Below are 19,183 nucleotides of genomic sequence, written 5' to 3'. Positions count from 1 at the left end.
CCATTGTTTGGGTGAGGTTAAGAACTGTGATTTTTTAATCCAAAGGAGCTCCAGACATTTTATCGTGTGTCATAATGCGTTTCTTATTATTTTATGAAGAGTCGCCCTTGGCCACACTACAGATGAATGCAAACTCTTGAGGAGATGCAGCATCCTGCACATATGAGGAAACACCAGTAAAAATGCTCATTATGCTCGTAGCATGTAGGCAGCGGTACCACTAAAAGTAACTAAGTACATTTACCCAAGTACTTGTACTTTTCTTGTAATTCCATTTTGTGCCACTTTACACTTTTAGGTGTACTTTTTATTACACTACATTTATCTGACAGCTTTAGTCACTTTTCAGATTGTATCATTTTGAAATGGACCATTCTGCATAATAAGCAGTATTTATACACTGTGTTTTTTACTACTTTTACTTAAAGTACAAGATCTGAGTACTTCTTCCACTACTGCTTGTAGGCTGTCACGGAGGCTAACCATTCTTTTTTTATTTTTATTTTTTTTATTTTTTATTTTGGCAAATACATTTTTACATATCGTCTCAAATAGTTACAGCTGTACTACTGATAAAGTCACACAACATATTCTGAGACTTTCCATTCTTCAATTATCCAAATGTTGCCCTTCAAAGTTTTTTTTACCAATAGTTAACTATATACAGTCGAACATGGGAAGCTCTTCACTTCATGTTTCACCAGAGTTCTATGGTAAGGAATACAACCCCATACACATGCATATCTACATACAGTATATACCTACGCACACATATCTACATATGTACACATACATGCATACATACAACAAGATCAAACAGAAACTTACTTACACATTATTTCTTATTGATGTCCAGACCTACACTTCCTGTTTTATCTAGTACATATATCTGTTAATTATGTCAACTTCTATGCAGCCATATTGTCAAGTCCATTTAAAATCTGATCTAACTGGTTTGATGTATTCGGTCCACTTGGTCCAAATCAGGTAAAACCTTTCTTTTTGGGTCCTGAGGGAAAATGATAGTCGTTCCATAACATCAATTTCATGTATTATTTCTATCCACTCTTCACTCTTCAATAGTTGGTGGGTCTGATTTTAGCCATCTCCTTGTGACAGCCTTTTTACTTGCTGCCAAAAGTATATGAGCAAGTTTCTTGTCATTATTGCTCCATCTATCTAATTGGATATCACCCATGTAAATAGTGTCACAACTGAGAGGAATACTACTACCAAATACATTGTTAACATGTTTATGTATTTCTTGCCAGTAGGGGACAAGAACCTGGCAGCTCCAGAATATGTGGAAGTGGTTGGCATTGTTTTCCCCACAGAGCCTCCAACAACTGCTGCCATCTCCAAAATGTCCTTTTTGCTGTGAAGTAAAAAAGAATCGTACAATATTTTTCCAGCAGAATTCACGCCACGTGGACGAACTAGTTGAACTCCACTGTATTGCACACATTCTTTACCAACTCTCCTTTGAGATGTTAAAATTACCCTCTTTCTCCCATTTCTTAGGCTAACCATTCTTGATGTGTCGACACAGAGGCACTGGTGAAAAGAAACTAGTAACTGTAAGTGCATTTACTCAAGTGCTATATTTAAGTATGATTTCTAGGTACTTTTGAGTATTTTGAGCTAGTTCCATTTTAAACTACATTATACTTGTACTCTAATACATTTTCAGATGGACAATTGTACTTTTTACTCAACTACATGTATTCAACAGCAATATTTCACAAGTTAACGTTGAAGTTTTGAAGAAGGAATTTGAGAATGTTACATTCCAAGCATTTCATCAGTTAATAAGATATAGTTTTTATACCAGAAACTGCCAAATAACAGCACGTAAAGTAGTTCACCTCGACTACAGATACAATAAATTAAATGCTGCGTTTTTGTTAATGCATCAGCAGCGATAATCCAATAACATAAAATTAACAATATGGTTATTATAACATTCTGAAAGAGGCATTTCTGTATAATATGTATAACTTGTAGTGCAGCATCCTTTTAATTAAGGAAAAGTTCTAACTATGAGGACAGACCATATCCACCCACTCCAACACACCTGTGTGCATGTCTGATTCCCAGATAAGCATCGGTAGACCAGAGCTGTGTGTCCCCAGGAACTCTCTATACTGTACGTTACACGCTGGCATGAGAGGGAAGACCATACTGCAGATTCACTCAATGTGTGGCAACTGTCAGAGCTTCCTCTTTCTGTGTCTGTTTCACTAGACAGCTGCACCAAGCTGATACTGTATCAGCCTGGAGATCTCTCTCTCTTTCTCTCTCTCTCTCTCTCACACACACACACACACACACACACACACACACACACACACACAGAGGAATATGACTGCTGCCCACAAACACCTCTTTCCTAGCTCGTCTCTCTAAGTTTTTCATTTTAGAGGGGGTTAGGTGGATGTTTGGTGGTGGTGCTCTTCCATCTATTCACTCATCTTGGTTTTTGGCACTCCCCCTGGCCTTGATACCATATGCAAACACCCATGTTACTGCAAAGGTCAGTGATTACATTGATTGAATGGAGATGACAGGGAGCATCTGGCCTACCTGTGTATAGAAATCCCATGCTGGGCTGGAGCGAGCACGCGCATGCGCACACGCATGCACACACACACACACACACACACACACACACTACTTTCCACTCAGGATTATCTGCCATTGAACTGCCATCTTAGACCCACTGCCAGTGTCAAGATGATTGACTCAGAGCACATCGTCTTCACCTTAGGTGGAAGAGAGGCGCTGACCGGCGAAAGGTAACAGAAGTCTAATAATGAGAGGCAAATGGAAGTCTCTCCAGGAATGGCTAATCTTAACGGACAGAGGCAGGAGCATGCGGAGAATAACCTTTCACAATAAAAAGAGGGATTACCGAGACACTTCAGCAGCGGAGGAAAAATCATTGCACGCACAAATAAACAGCCCGAGTGCAGTAAGAGCATGCGGGACGCAATTTAATCAAGGGACACTGGTGTGTGTGTTAGTTTAAGGAAAATAAACTAATCCTACAACAGCTACAAATTGTTCAATTATAATGAGGACATGGCTCTTCACAAACCATCACTTTTCTTCCATCATTTTTACTTTGCCATTATGCACCTGTGTGTAGCCTGAATAGACCCACAGGCCTATCTCATTCCAACACAAAGTGGCATCTGTTAATCCCAAATGTAGCAGCCTGGAGCGTAAGAATGGGCCCAAATATATAGACTTGGGTACTTCACAGACTTCAAGTCTGCTGCAGTTACTGCAATCTCATAACATACCCAAATGTAACTGCACTTCTGTCCTCTTATCACAACAATTCAGAACTCATTGATATTTCGTTTCTAAGCTTGCAGCACCCAGTGGTGGGAACTAACATTTATTCAAGTACTCTACTCAAGCACACAGAGGTAGTTGAGTATTTCAGATTAAGATTTCACATAAAAAAAAACTATGGCAATCTTAAGAAATACAACATATGCATGCAAATCTAATCTTTCTGGTGACCACATTTACCAAAAAAACTGTTTGGAATTGAGGCCCCTAGATACCCCTCCCCATTTATACTTCTCAAATTGTTTTATTTAAAACCATGTTGAGGCCCAAAAAGGTTGAGAAAAGTAAAAGAAAAAAAATTGATATAAAATTGCACAGAACCTTTTCTTCTCTCCTCTGTCATTTATCATCTCAAGACTCCAGATTTATCTGGTGACACTTTGGAGGGGTCTGAGCCCTAGTTTGAGTACCACTGGACTAAACTACCAAACTATACATAAATTTGTTACAATTCAACCTCAAGCATCTACAACAGTAAAATGGCACTTCTACTGATTTACACACAGAAGAAACCGTATTAACAATTCAATAATGTCATTTATAATAATATATCAGTCACAGGGCATTTGAGTTATTTTACTTTTGTAGTATACATCTGAGTTAATTTAGCGGATAATTCTTCTGTGCTTTTAGTATGATATTAAAACCCCCCAATTCCAGTTCAAGTTGGGATATTGTGTAACACGTAAATAAAAACGGAATACAATGATTTGCAAGTCCTTTTCAACCTATATTCAATTGGATACACTACAAATACAAGATATTTAATGTTCAAACTGTAAATGTTAATTTCAAAATTACTCATTTTGAATTTGATGCCTGCAACAAGTTCCAAAAAAGCTGGGACAGGGGCATGTTTACCACTGTGTTACGTCACCTTTTCTTTTAACAACACTAAATATGCGTTTGGGAACTGAGGAAACTTATTTTTGAAGCTTTGTAGGTGGAATTCTTTTCCATTCTTGACTGATGTACAACTTCAGTGGCTCAACAATCCAGGGTCTATAGCTACAGACACAGAAATGGCACATCCTAAGGAAAGCTCATTGTGGGACTGGCTCTAGTGGCTGTAATTCTGCACCAAGGCTGAATTTCAGGAAAGAGACTTCAGATCCAGTATTAGGGGACCACTAAGGTCTATATAAAAGAGACTTCAGATCCAGTATTAGGGGACCACTAAGGTCTATATAAAAGAGACTTCAGATACAGTATTAGGGGACCACTAAGGTCTATATAAAAGCATCCAAAGAGCACCATGTCATGGGACCTTTAAAAAAATTGGACTTGTCAGGCCACAGCACACTTTCCCACTTTGTGTCAGTCCATCTCAGGTGAGTTCGGACCCAGAGATTTTAAGGCACTCTCAACCGGCAACTATAAGAAGGTAATTGGATCTTAGTGGACACGTGCAATTGGGTCATTTGATCATAGAGCGCCATCTGTAGGCAAGGGTGCATCTTATTAAAATTATAGTAATATATATAATAATTAAAATAATGAATTACTCACTGAACAGTCTGGTTAGCTCTAGGACAAACTATAACTAAAACAAACACACGTACTACAGAGCTGAGATAATGGAACAGCATACAAAACAACTGAGTAGAGTCAGTGCAGAGTACTGGGAGTCAAACCGGACACCTTTAATTCAGGGACAAACTAGCTTTGGAACGAAATTATTTGATTCTGCTTCTTTAATATTGACTTTTTGACCGGCACACCAACTCAGTGGTTAATATGCCAAACGGAACAATACATAAACATTATGGGGGATAAAAATGTAACTGAATACAATTAAATACACAATGGATGGACTGATGTAATGCGGTTACATCATTATCTATATGAATACGTTGCCATAGATTCTTGTTTCTTGTGTAAATGAATATCTTGTAGGACTTTCAGGTAACATCACATTCCTTTGAGAGAAAATGTAAAAAAGTACCTGTATATTATAAAACATTTGTGGGTTAAGATAACAGTTCAAGATTTTGGTTTTAAGACCCCTTAAACAGAAAACCAACAAGGGGATGTGAGGAAACTGTTGACATCAGAGATGTTTTAAAGCTTGGAATGACCTTTATATGAAGAAACAATATTTTGTGTGCCCCAGGTTCAAAGGGACAATGTTCCTAATGTGCTAGAAACCCTGCTGTAACATTGAAGACCATAGTGTTCGTATACGACAATTAAAACAACCAAAAATAAAGTCATTACATGTTTTTGTTCGGCCATTCAGTCTTTGTTAACAGTGTAAACTGTTAGCCAAACAAAATATAATTATTAGCACAAACAATAGAAGGGTACAGGTAAATTTACATTGTGGCTTCATTTTTGTTTTAAAGAAAGACATTAAAGACAAACATTAAAAGCTTGACGGTATCCCAGCAGCCATCTGTTGCCTGGTGAGTACCAGGATCCCATGATGGCCCACTGGGTCATTACCGTTTAACAGCCCTAGATAGTCTAGAGCCTTAACACAGACAGACAACAGATTGTAAATGCACTTATTTCTCTTCAGTGTGCATCTGGATTTGTGTAGTAAGTATTTCTGCTTCACAACATAAGGCTATAACTGTGGGCAATGCACCCAGAATGCACCTGTGCTTATGTGTAATGTGGTGGTGACACCAGCAGGTCCACTGTCTGCATGTAACTCAAATAGGAATACATTATTTGCGTTTAAGGGATCTGGATGAGATTTCCGACATAAGATGCAAGTATGTCCACGTGTGTACTCAGTTCTTCTTCTTGATATTGGGGCCGCGATTGTTGAACAGGCTGAGCCCCGATTTGCCGTTGCCATTAGCCACTCCGCTGACTGAGACTCCGGGCTGCTGGAGGACCTTGTCCAGTGTAGTTTTCTTAATGGCTGCTGGAGAGATGCGTTCCTGGTCTGCCAGATACTGCAGCTCCCTGTGAGAGGAAGGGAAAGTGTTTAGATATAAAATACACATGGTGTGTGTGTGTGTGTGTGTGTGTGTGTGTGTGTGTGTGTGTGTGTGTGTGTGTGTGTGTGTGTGTGTGTGTGTGTGTGTGTGTGTGTATTTTCTTTCAGTGTTACAAGCATAGATATAGAACAATACTGTTTTATATCTATGGTTACATAATATGTTTTATATCTATGGTTACAACTAAAAGCATGAAGACACTGGGTTTCCGCTATATACATTTCTTATACAGCCGTTTGTGAAAACTCATAAAGTCGTAATTACACAACTCTGCAGAGCCGTCTGCTCTACTGAACTCAAGCGAACATGCGCTCTCTCTCCCCTTTGAGGGTGAGCAACTGGAACAGTGACAGGACGCCATCACTCGTGAAGTCATGGCAACCAAATACACAACAGTGCAAGTATAGCAGTTTCTCAGACAGAGTGACAAACCGCGACAAAAGCCTCAACATGAAAACCGCATTCGAGCGGGTCCCGTGAAATATGACAGCTACAGAATATTGGAACGTTATGGACACTGGATTTGATGAATTTCCTGTTTATCAGACCGCCAGATGAGGCAAGAAGCTAACGTTAGGGAACGCTGCGGTCCCTCAGACTCCTCGCTGCAGGACACGTTGTATTCCCCCGACACGCTCTATTAACGTTACGGTGTAAAACTTTTTCCAGGTTAGTGGGGGTGCATACCGCTCAAAACCAAAATGAAAAAACTTAGTAACGTTCCCTCAGCATTTTGTTTTGTTGCTAAACTGTGTAAAATGAGCGGCGTTGTTAAATCACCCGTTTCAGGTAACGGTATCCTATGGTACCGTCTATATGCTGGATTTTTCGAAGGGAACGGTAGCCCACGTCAGCAAATAAGTCCACTGAGGGCGACGTTATTGTTCATATTTTGGCACTCTTTAGTAATCCGAGTTGTAGCGGTCATAGTGAGTGAAAATGTGATGTAAGATGCACATTGCAAAATGTGTTATGTATCTGGAATTGTTTGGGCCCTAAGAACAGCAATAGGTGAGAAAAGCTGAGAAACCTGGTTTTGCTGATTGTGTAGATGAGTCATTTGGGGTGCAATTGTCTCACCTTGTCCTAATGCATGAAGCCTCCACCGCATTGATCAGGAGACTGCGGAAGCCGCCGCTCTCCATGACGTGCAGGGCGTGGATGGTGGCGCCCCCTGGTGAGCACACGTTGTCCTTCAGTTGGCCGGGGTGTTGCTCCGAGTCTAGCAGCATCTTAGCTGCTCCCTGAAGAGAAACAGGAACACGAGAAAGAACTTAAGTGGAAGGAGTTGAGGATTTATATGAAGGACACTGGATTGTTTACTTCTACATAGCCACGGAGTGCGGATATATCAGAAACGCAACATCTGTGTTGTTTTTCCGACAACAGCAGCTGCACACTGGTAGGTAACGGCAGGCTAACGTTACCTGCTGCCAAGTGTAGTGTTTACTAGCGTGACATGCGGCCATGTTTAGGTTGCTTCTAACGTCCGTTTTCGGAGCATCAGAGAGAAGCGCAGGCATTTCAGTGGCACCGAAATCCACGTTACTATTCGGTCTGGTAGATTCTAACGGTCATTAAGGCACCGGTGCCATATTAGCACCAGGTCTCTGACCTCCCCCCCAAAATAAAAACTCTTTGGATCTACACGATTCACGTGGATGACATTTTCCCATTCAAAACGTTGATTTTCGCCCAAAAAGCAACTAGTTTGCAGGTATGCTATGTTTATTAATGAGGTTGAAAAAAGCAGCAATTAGAAAACTCTGCTTTCACCTGCAGAAAACAGCTACATGTTGAAAAGGTATCCTTTAATTTGTTTTCCCTTTTGCACCACAAGGATTTTATATTTCCAGAGTTTTTTAATAGAATTTTAAAGAGTTAAGTCAGCAGTTATAAGACATTAGAAATGTTTGGTGCATTGAAAGCAGTCCCTCAATTCTACTGTGTTTTCTGCCTCCAAATACATAGACGACCACACACACACACACACACACACACACACACAACTCACCAAAAGGGCCTGAGCTCCAAGTCTAACAGCCAGTCTTCTGGGCAGACCCATCTTCACTCCTCCGTCTGCTAGAGCATCCAAGGCTGTGAATGCCTGACACAGACACAGACAGGTTAATGATCGTTCTTTAACAATACACATCTTTTCAGGCATTTGACGGGACCGTATAAAGCAGGAATATTAGAGAATTGGGGGAAGAAAAAAAAAACAAGCATGGCAATGAAAGCCATTACCATTCCTGGGCAACCTCACATGTTTTATAAAAGGAGACTTTCATTAGAGAAAAGACCTTGAGCCTGAAAACCTCTTAAAAATATTTTCAGCCTTAGGGTGGCCTCTAGCTCACCCAGTAAGAGCGTTCGCCCCATGTTGGCTGAGTCCTGCAGCGGTGCAAGGTTCGAATCCGACCTGCTGCCCTTTGCTGCCTGTCATTCCCCCTCTCTCTCCCCCTTTCATATACAGACCCTTTCCAAAAAATTAGAATATCATGGAAAAGTTTATTTATTTCCATAATTCCATTCAAAACGTTAAACTTCCATAGATTATAGATTCAGGGCCCACAACTTAAACGATTTCAAGTATTTAGTTGTTTATTTGTACATAATTTGGGCTTCCAGCTCATAAAACCCACGAAAACAGGATTTCAAAAAATTAGAATACTGTGAAGAAATCACCATTTACTTCTCAGTTTTTGCAGAAAAAAAAGAAATTAGGATCACATCAAATCAATCAAAATATGGTACTTTCAAAACGATACGTCAATCTTCAATACTTGGTAGGGAATCCCTTTGCCTTAATCACTGCCTCAATGCGCCGTGGCATTGAGGCAATCAGCCTGTGGCATTGCCTGGGAGTTATGGAAGCCCAGACTTGATGCTTGCTGTCAGCTCTTCTTTGTTTTTGGGTCTGGTGCCCCTTATTTTCCTCTTGATAATACCCCATAGATTCTCAATGGGGTTTAGGTCCGGCGAGTTGGCTGGCCAGTCAAGCACTGTGATGGGCATCAAACCAGGTTTTGGTGCTTCTGGCAGTATGGGCAGGGGCCAGGTCCTGCTGGAAGATGAAATCTGCATCTCCATACAGATCCTCAGCAGAAGGAATCATGAAGTCCTCTAAAACTTTATGGTAGACTGATGCGGTGACCTTGGATTTAAGAAAGCAGAGTTTACCAACACCTGCACTGGACATTGCACCCCAAATCATGACTGACTGTGGATATTTCACACTGGACCTCAAGCAGCTTGGGTTCTGTTCCTCACCCATCTTCCTCCAAACCCTTGGACTTTGATTCCCGAATGAAAGGCACACTTTACTTTCATCGTAAAAGAGGACCTTGGACCACTGGCCAACAGTCCAGTCCTTCTTATGGTGATTTTTTCACAGTATTCAAATTTTTTGAAATCCTGTTTTCGTGGGTTTTATGAGCTGGAAGCCCAAATTATGTACAAATAAACAACTAAATACTTGAAATCGTTTAAGTTGTGGGCCCTGAATCTATAATCTATGGAAGTTTAACGTTTTGAATGGAATTATGGAAATAAATAAACTTTTCCATGATATTCTAATTTTTTGGAAAGGGTCTGTATATCCACTTTCTAATAAAAAGGGAAAAGCCCCAAAAAAGTATTAGAGATAGATAGATAGATAGATAGATAGATAGATAGATAGATAGATAGATAGATTCAGCCACTGAATGTGAGCATGCAGAGGATTTTTAACAGCCAGCATAGTTTTGACTGCTGTGTATACAGCCATAAATTCTTTGCCGTTTGATCAACTAAGTCAATTAGTTCACAAAAAATCTAAGATAAGTAATTTTCAAGTAATTCAAGTGAAAATACCTAACATTTGCACTATGAAGATTTGCTTACTTTTCTCTCTCTTATGAATTGAATACATAGAGCTTTTGAATGTCAAATAATTAAATATTAAGTTTGAGAGTTTCTTTCACTTGTGGTAGTCAGTCAGTCATTCTTATCATTTATAGACAACGCAACAATAAAAAAAAAGTGTTATATAATAGAAATAGGATAGAGGATTACACCCATTATTTCCCTTTTCCTACGATTCTGCGTGTATGCGTCACACCTCACATACAACCCGGTGTGACAAACACACACACCGCCCTGAAGTTACTTACGTAGGCCGGTCCACTGCCACTCAGCCCAGTGACAGCATCTATGAGGTCCTCCTCCACCTCCGTGCAGTAACCCACACTAGCCATCAGCTGCTCCAGTAACTTTCCATCCTCCACCTGGAATGAGGACAACATGTTAATGATGTGGGAGAATTAGTTAAAGCAAAAAGGTCCAGTTTAACCTTTACTGTGCAGATATCGGAGATACAGTGAAAAAAACTGACATCCTAAAAACACATTTGACTCTGGTATCAACAACTCCTCCACTTTACCTCTGCGTGTGTCCCAGTGGCGTACACTGTAGCTCCCTCTCTCACCACCACTGGAGTATTAGTCATACACCTCATGACTTTTGGAGTTGGACGGTATTGAAGCAGCTTCTGTGAAATTCAAGAATGAAAACAAAGGATAGGGGTGTAGAGGAGGCAGGATGTAAAACTATTTTATATACAGGTTTGGAAGTCGGGCTGGGCGATATGTCCAAAATCTCCTATACTGGCTGATATGGGTCATTTCATATCTCGATTACGATATATATCATGATATAGCATGTTTTCTGGTAATTCAATAAAATAGTCTATATGAAATAACCACATGGTAAAGCCTATTGTTGTATACTGTGTGAAATAACTACTTGACAAATGAAAATTAAGAACTTTAGTGCAAAAGGAACATAACATGTAAGGATCAGAATATAAAGCATATCATCATATGGCCCAACCCTATTTTGAAGCATTCCAAAACAGCTTATTAAACTTAATTTGATAGCAAGGAAGACAGAAAGGATGGAAGAGAAGACGGGACAGACTAGTGTGGCTGGTTTTGCAAAAAAAGTTATGTAAATCAGAAGTGGGCTAAAGCCATACCACAAAGTGCAGACTACAGATGGAGTCATCTAGAGTGTGTAAAACTTCAGCAGATTAATATCTAGGGCTGGGCATCGTTCAAAATCTTTCGATCCAGTGCCAATTTCGATACCTCAGTTTCGATGCCGGTTCCTTAACGATACTTTTTTTCAATACCATATGTTTTAAAATCCATTTCAACATCAACAAAAATACATTAAACACAAAACTTTTCCTTAAAACGGTTATCAAAATTACAAAATTCTGGTAACACTGCTCACTCAGAGTAACATTAATCAAACTGGCCGTGCTTTTGGATAGGGTTGCGTCAGTCAGATACTCAGGATTGGTATCAATCTGAACTTGGCCAAAATTACCCAAAAAAAAAGAAACTTTTTCACCACAACATGAACATATTATAAATAATCAAATAAACAAATGACATTGTGTACAGGCTTATACTGAACGTGTGCGTGTGTGCGTCGGAGCGCTGCTCTCTGTCAATATGCAGAGAGGACAGATAAGCTTGCGCTTACGCACTCAAACGAAAAGATAAATAATTTTTCAATAGGATCGGAGTATTTCTGTCGGTGCCATAAAGTATAGACGTTTGGTGCCCAGCCCTATTAATAACCCTTGATTAGAGAGCATGCAAGAGATGGTGATAAAAGATGACCTTCTCTATGGAGCTGATGGTGACGCCTGCTGCACACGAGACTATGAGATGACGGTCCTCAATATCTGGCCCAATCTCATCCAGAACAAAGGGGATGATGTGGGGTTTCACAGCCAGGAAGAGGACATCACTCTTACTGACGGTCTCTTTGTTGCTAGTCGTCAGGTTCACCCCCATTTTCTGCAGAAAAAAAAAAAAAAAGAGAAAAAAAAAGACATGAAAATCAATCATGGTAAACAGAGAGAGGGTGTTAACAGTATACTAGTGTTAGCCAGTTTTAAAAGGAGATAAACGCAGATCTATCTACCCCCAATCTCCACAGCGCTGTGTAGAGGTATTGAGAAAGAAAAAAAAAAAAAAAAAAGGGAAGAAGGCAAACAGGTGTTAATACAGCAACATGCACACATTTGTAGCTCCTTGACAGGCCCACGCTCGCACACATTGCACCAATGTTTCCATTTCACTTCCCATTTCCAAACACCACAAAACAAAGAAGAAATGTGTCTTCTCTTACCCTCAGCCCCGACACAGTGGGCAAATCTGAGTCTGGGGAGCTGGCTGTTATCCTGTGTGTAGCAATCACACCTGGGGAGAGAGACAGGATGAAGCGGAGAGTGAGCTATGAAGACATACAATGAGATGGGAACTGTAAGATAAGCCCTTACTGATCCCCAGAGGGGGAAATTCACATGGTACAGTAACAGCACAACATGAAACAAGTCTAAAGAGGCAGGAAACAGACAAAGTACTATCTAAACTGAATACATTAAAAAAAGAAATGTAGGAAAGGACATTAAAAAGCAATTAACATTAAATAAATTCCTCAGACCAGATAGAGGATGTGTGCAAACATAGTAATGAGTCTAGTTGTGCCACTCTGTAGGCCTTATAAAAAGGTAGAAATAAATGTATGTCTCTGCATTTAACCGCCTTTATTTGACCCAAAATCAGTCAACATGCATGTGTGATCTGACAATTTAGTTTCAATACAAGGCAAATATTGCACAATAAAGAAAGAAGCATCACCTGCAGCTGTGAAGCCTTTCACCAGTGCGTGAGCCAGCTGGCCCGCTCCAATGAATCCAACACTCATCGTGTCAGATGATGTGGCGTCTTTGAGCCTGTAAGAAAGCTGCCGCTGACTGTCATGCATTTCAATAGTCCACATGTACAGACCCACAAAACACCATACTATAAAATATGCATTCACATATTTACTTCTGATTAATTGTGGATCCAGTTTTTTTTTTATTATTGAAAAGCACAGAGGCAGGCTGATGATGCAATCTAAAGAACAATCCTGGAGGGAATGATGAACACCTGCTCTGACACTTGGCATTGAGTGATTTTAGTGGGATATGGGTACATTTACTGATTTACAACTGTGAATGTGAACTGCTCTACATTCAAATGAAGTTGCATTAAAGCCAAAAACCTTTCTGAGCCCACATATTCATTCTCTAGTTCAGGGTAAATGGAACTACTCCATAAAGTGTAATCTGATTACATCTAGATGATGTCCTGAAGCCTTGATTTCCAGCTAAGTCTGTAACGTTGTTGTTCAACATCACTGGTTTATCACAATGTAAACTCTGTCTCTAAGTTCGCCTTTTAACATCTTATGGTGGCTAACAAGCCGGTAATATAGCCGCTGCTCCGTTTTATGCTGATGGACGGCGATAGCATTTCCGAGCTAGCTTATCTTGGCTAAAATGAATGATAAATACGACACATTCATACAAAACGGAGATGGTTACCTTTATCTAAATCTTCCAACTGAGGTTCCTGAGTTTACAGGTGTAAGTTGACGACGCGACGGTTCTGTCCCGGCGTGACAGAAACACAGAACACACCGGTAGACTACTTTCTGTGTCAACGTGGCTTCCTCTTTACTCAACCCCCATGTGCGCCATTACTGTAACGGACAGTGAGACTGGCCGTTACGGACAGTGAGACTGGCCAATCACGACAATGACACGCTGATGTTCTGGCCAATGAGGAGATAGATCACAGCATTTGGGCGGAGTTGTATCGTTCATCACGCCCAGTTGCATCAGTCTTCTGGGCGGTAAAGCAGCCCCTCTGTAAATGTAGTTCAAATATAGGAACCGTGAGGTTATGTTTATATTGACCAAAGCCAGCACTGAGAGTTTCCATTCAGACCATGTACATGTATGACTGACTCGACACAGATAGACTGGGCTTGGGTGGAGAGGATCTTACTATTATCTAGGGCTACTTTAGATAATATATTGTGTCTGTCTTTTATTAATGCTGCCTCTTAACCACCATCAGTCATCACAGAGGCCATATACCTCATTGTTCATACATGAACAGCTACACTACAACTAACAGTTGTTTTCACTATTGATTTACCTGCTGAATATTTTATCAATTAATTGATTGAAAATAGTTACAAATATGTCCATCACAATATTTCAGAGCTGAAAATTACTTAGGCTATTTAAATGGCATGTTTTGTCCAACCAACACTCATATTAAGTTTACAATCATATATGACAAAGAAAAGTCGCAAATCCTCACACAGATGCTGGAAGCAGATAATGTTTGGTATTTCTTCTGGAAATAAAAACGATTATTATGATCTCTTATCAAATAGTGTGCCGATTCATTTTCATCAATTAATCTCCTAATCATTTCAGTTCTATTGTCTGTGCCAATGTTATCTTAGTTGTTATGCACTTATCTGAACCTCATTAAAATAGTTTTTGTGATTTTTAGCAAAATACTGTGAAAACCTTCAGATGTGGTTCATATGTGCAGTTTTTGTGATACACCAGAAATGCAAAAAGTGCAATTTTTTTGTGATGTTGCACTGGGTAGAACACATCACCTTTTTACATGCCAACAGAAAGATATTCCACATGAATGATTTGGGCATATGTTCAGGGTTCATTATTTTGAATGGAGATTTGAAGATGACTCACCAAAACACTTCAGGGCACCAGAAGTGGCTTGTGATATTTAAGGGACCTGAATTTGAATGAAGGGATTGTTATTCTAACAGGAGACTGCCGACCAGTGCTTCTTCCTCTCCACTTAGATTTGACAGAACCTAAAATGAAGCCGACTCAGATGGCGCATACATTAATGAGCCAAGGCATTCGAATACATTTCTGCTGTCTATCCCTTGGTAGTTTTCCAATGCATATTCCCAAAATAAGCCATGAACTTGGCCTGTAACTGTCAGTTTGATGCAAAAATCTCCCCTGTGCACATTTTAATAGGTCTGACCCTTCTGTCTACTCTTCCTCCCTGTGTTTCTCATGCCATACCATAACATGCCAGACTAAATTTACACTTCACAAGAGGTGATGTCTCCTTTGTGGGACCTCGTTCCATTTATTTTCTCACAGTGGCGTTGGACAGGAATGCAGAGTGAGGGGTTGCATAGGCTATGCTCCAGTCTATATATAAAGTACTGTAGAATGCATAGCCCTTCAAGAGTACCAGCTGTTAGGGTACTCTTCTTCTTCAGTCAGCTGGGCAGAGTATCATTTCATCAGTTTATTCTCTATAGGTGAACACCTTGAAATAGTAATTTATTTTCCCCAGAGCCGTTGCTAGGATCTTTAAAATACTGAGAGAATTAGTCCAAATTTATTTGACTGTTCAACAGTATATTCTGTCAATGTTATCTCCTTTCATGATGGTGTGAACGCTGTTTCAAACCCTTCTCCACAGTGCCAGGGTATCATTTAAATGGATAGATAATGTTGTATTTTAAAGGGTTATTTCACCAATTTCACACATTAAGTTCAGTTTACTCATCACAAGGAGCTTGACTTAGCCTGTGAAAACAGTTGTATAATGTCTTTTGTGGTTATGTAGAAGGTTATCAGGGGCCAAGTGTGTATCTTCTTTCTCAAAATAAAACAGAATTTTTGGTAAGTTAGAGAACAATATGATAATTCATTCCCTTCTGATGTAAGGGAATGACTGCCATTGCCGTTGTTACTGATGTAACAAAGAGCATAATAACAGGTGAAGTAGTTATGGTGGGGGTTCGGCACAGTGTCCCCTTCCCCTTGTTGCATCGGTTTGTGGAATAATTGCCCACAAGACCTAATCTCAAACAAGCTGAATATTTCAGTGATGTATCCCTGCAACTCTGCCTCTCAGTCACACACACATGCACACAAAAGTCAATTTACCACTGCCTGCCTCAGTACTATCTTTCACCCAGACTCGGCATGTGTGCTGAGGCGTGACAACACTCATTCAGTCTTTCTTTTTTGACAAAACCCCAAGAGATTTATTAAAAATACCACAGAGCATAAAACAGTTTTTTTTTCTTTTAAACAGTGACAAGCTGATCTGGGTGAAGCATTCACAACAATTTGTTGCTTGCAGTGATTAGGGCCCAGAGGTGTGTGTGTGTGTGTGTGTGTGTGTGTGTGTGTGTGTGTGTGTGTGAGACGACGTCAGGACAAGCAAGAGAGAGAGAGAGGTAGCTTTGTTGAGTGAGAGAAGATGTGCATATTTAATATCACACACAGACAGAAAATCTTTCAGAAGTGTGCATACGTCTCCCTCCTGCAGTCTGAGACAAGAATGAGTGACAAGAATGAGTCCGAGACAGAAACAAATACAAATGAATAGAAAATACATGACAGCAGCCAAGTTAAGGCATCCAGATTAATGTCAGCTTTCAATTTTATGTAAAACCCAAAACTAATAAAGGATTTCCCACAGTTTATCACAACATCTCACTGACAAATCAGAGTAAAATTCCCCAAAGAACACATAGAGAACAGAAGCTGTGTGTCATACTTCTACTGTGTGTCTATTCTCAGTTCAACAGGTTTTTAGCATTGAGTGAGACTGAAATCACATAATTAGCTCATCATTTGACATTCGTGAAACAATATAAATTTAAATTGGATTACAAATGAGAATCATAATATATAGTGAGGTATTTCAAATTCTCATTCTTACAGGTTCACCTATAGGGGTTGGACAAAAAAACAGGAACACTGTGTGATGCAATCCAGTACAGTAGCCTTGCAATAATGTTCCATTTTGAGACTGTGTTACTATTATGTCCACCCTTGAAAGTGTCCAAATCTAAACCCACGGTCAGATGCTACATTTTGATTACTGTGAGCGCCTCCAAAATGAGCGGCCATTCTCTTTTGTATACAGTATCTTCTTACAGGATGCTGTGGGAGTTGGCATGGATTCAAATCCTCTGGGACCAAGGATTTGGCCTTTGACAGTGTTCCACACAACATTTGGCAAAACAAGAGCCAAGAGCTACGAGGCAAAGCTGACATCAGCAACATGCGCCATCAGAGATTAGTCACGACAGCGAGCCAGCAGTCCCCTGTCCCTCCGTGTCCCCCCGGCTGGAGAATCAGGAAGGGACGGCTATGATGGACACCTGTCGCAGCTCATCTCTGTCAGAAGAGTTCATACACTCTGGGCTGTGTGTGTGTGTGTGTTTGGGAACACAGCTATGTTTTTAGACAGAGGCCCGCAGGGAGTGAGTGACATGAGTGCCAAACATGGAACAGCTGCTAAATGGGGATCTGCAGAGGAGCATGGAGAGCAAAGGCCATAAAGGAGCCACAGATTGCTCTGTGGTAACACAGTCTGTCACTTTCAGGGGCAGCTTTCTCTGGGCTCTGTCATATTCTACTGATGTTGTATCCTACTTTGGAAATGTTAGTCAGAGTGCAATTGGAGCGAGTGCTGCTTCCAGAGGGCCTATCCATAGAAATAATTTTTGCAGGATTTATCAGATGATAAAAACGCTTTCGAAAGCAACAAACACACACACACACAATGTTAGTTTAACAACACAAAGTTATTTATTGCTGCAAAAATCCACCAGTTTACATAAACCAACGTATAATATACTGCTCATCTGCTTTTCTGTATGTACGTTATTCACTTACAAAAACTGGCACAGTGTCTAAAAACGATAATCTCTAAGACACACAATGACGTTTTCTGTGGTCTTAGACAGATTTGGATACAAGAGCAGCCAACTGGTGTTGGATTTGCTGCTGAGCACCAAGACAGTCTTGCTTCACGTATGCGGTGGCACTGTGGCTTCCCAGGGACTCAATACATTACATTCATAGCACTCACAGATTAGACAGGGCAGGGGAATAGGCCTACATTGATCCTGGATTAAAGAGATGAGATTCACTGAGGTGACCAAAGCAGAGAGGAGTGAAAGCTAGAGAGAAGACGGAGGAGGAGGACTGACTATGATGTGAGAGAGAGAGAGAAATGGGAGGAGGGAGGGTGAAAATCAGGAGAAGACTTAATCAAGAGAAAAGGAGGAGGACAAGGGGAGACTGGTGAGGCTGAGTTGTGGCAGCTAGATGTCTTCTTCTGTTTTATTCCTGTGAAACAAGAAGAGACGAGAGGGTGGCAGCCAGAACGGCCTCTGTCTCTCCTTCCTTTATCCCTAGAGTGTGCAGGGATAGTCGGGGATACACAGAGCCGTTTCGGACTATGCGGATGCATAGGGCCAGGGTAGCCACTAGGGGGCCCCAAGCTGCAAATTCAGCCCGCTCAGCATCAATATATTACAGTTTTTTTCCGATTGCTAAACAACAGTGGGCACAACTGGAGTCACATGTGCAAAACTCAAACTACAGTCTGCACTACCAACAGTCACCTGAGCTAAACAGTTCACATCAGCTGCAAAACAGGCTCAGTGCAGCCAAACACTATGCACAAGCCTCACTGAGATAACACACACTGTCACTCAGAACACACTGAGGGTGAAAACACTAGCGTCAAACACCAATACAGAAATTACAAACTTTCTCATCTTTACAGTTTGAACAATTTGAGTGACTTTTACACTACTCAATAGTTTATTTAAGGACAAAATATAGATTGTATAGCATACCATAGCATATTTTTACATAAGGTAAAAAAGAAGGAATGAAAATCAGCAGTTTTCTTCAATAAAGTATTTTGTCTCTGGTAATTTATGGAATTACTGGGGAAAAAAAACTAAAGGTACATACGTAACAGTACCAAAGAATAGTGTGACTAATCCTGCCTCGCTCCAGCATCATGTGGCAAGTTTTCTTCATCACATTGGATGTCTGCATCATCTCTAAATAAAAATGAATGTGGTGTTTCTATTGCTTTCACCGCCATTACTTTCTGAAAAACAGTAAGAACACAGTTTTACTATTGTAAAGGTATAGT

At 40.3% G+C, this 19,183-nt stretch overlaps 1 protein-coding gene across 3 annotated transcripts; it reads right to left on the bottom strand.

Moving 5' to 3' along the window:
* Positions 1-5,036: 5,036 nt before the first annotated feature.
* pycr1b (pyrroline-5-carboxylate reductase 1b) lies at positions 5,037-13,932 on the bottom strand. 3 transcript variants are annotated; one of them, XM_028563584.1, is made up of 9 exons: positions 13,741-13,932; positions 13,010-13,115; positions 12,498-12,568; positions 11,984-12,163; positions 10,735-10,842; positions 10,466-10,579; positions 8,326-8,418; positions 7,392-7,555; positions 5,037-6,276 (listed from the first exon to the last, which is right to left on the bottom strand). In XM_028563584.1, the coding sequence occupies exons 2-9, from the start codon at positions 13,074-13,076 to the stop codon at positions 6,099-6,101; spliced, it is 975 nt and encodes a 324-aa protein (XP_028419385.1). In that variant the 5' UTR covers positions 13,077-13,115; positions 13,741-13,932; the 3' UTR covers positions 5,037-6,098. The 3 variants fall into 3 exon arrangements, with proteins under 3 accessions (XP_028419385.1, XP_028419386.1, XP_028419387.1); XM_028563585.1 differs by having other exon boundaries at positions 13,010-13,104; XM_028563586.1 differs by lacking the exon at positions 5,037-6,276 and having other exon boundaries at positions 7,432-7,555; positions 8,321-8,418.
* Between the last annotated feature and the right edge of the window lie 5,251 nt (positions 13,933-19,183).

Source organism: Perca flavescens, chromosome 2 (assembly GCF_004354835.1).
Source record: "Perca flavescens isolate YP-PL-M2 chromosome 2, PFLA_1.0, whole genome shotgun sequence".
Lineage (NCBI taxonomy): Eukaryota > Metazoa > Chordata > Actinopteri > Perciformes > Percidae > Perca > Perca flavescens.
Note: the sequence above shows the minus strand (reverse complement) of the source record. Positions and strands in the feature narration are given on the sequence as shown.

Excerpts from the sequence above, each read along its gene's own strand:
- pycr1b (XM_028563584.1), bottom strand. The coding sequence starts at position 13,076 with ATGAGTGTTGGATTCATTGGAGCGGGCCAGCTGGCTCACGCACTGGTG. Across the intron at positions 12,164-12,497 it reads CCACTGTGTCGGGGCTGAGG|AAAATGGGGGTGAACCTGAC; the intron begins GTAAGAGAAGAC and ends TTTTTTCTGCAG. Across the intron at positions 10,843-11,983 it reads CCATCAGCTCCATAGAGAAG|AAGCTGCTTCAATACCGTCC; the intron begins GTCATCTTTTAT and ends TGAATTTCACAG.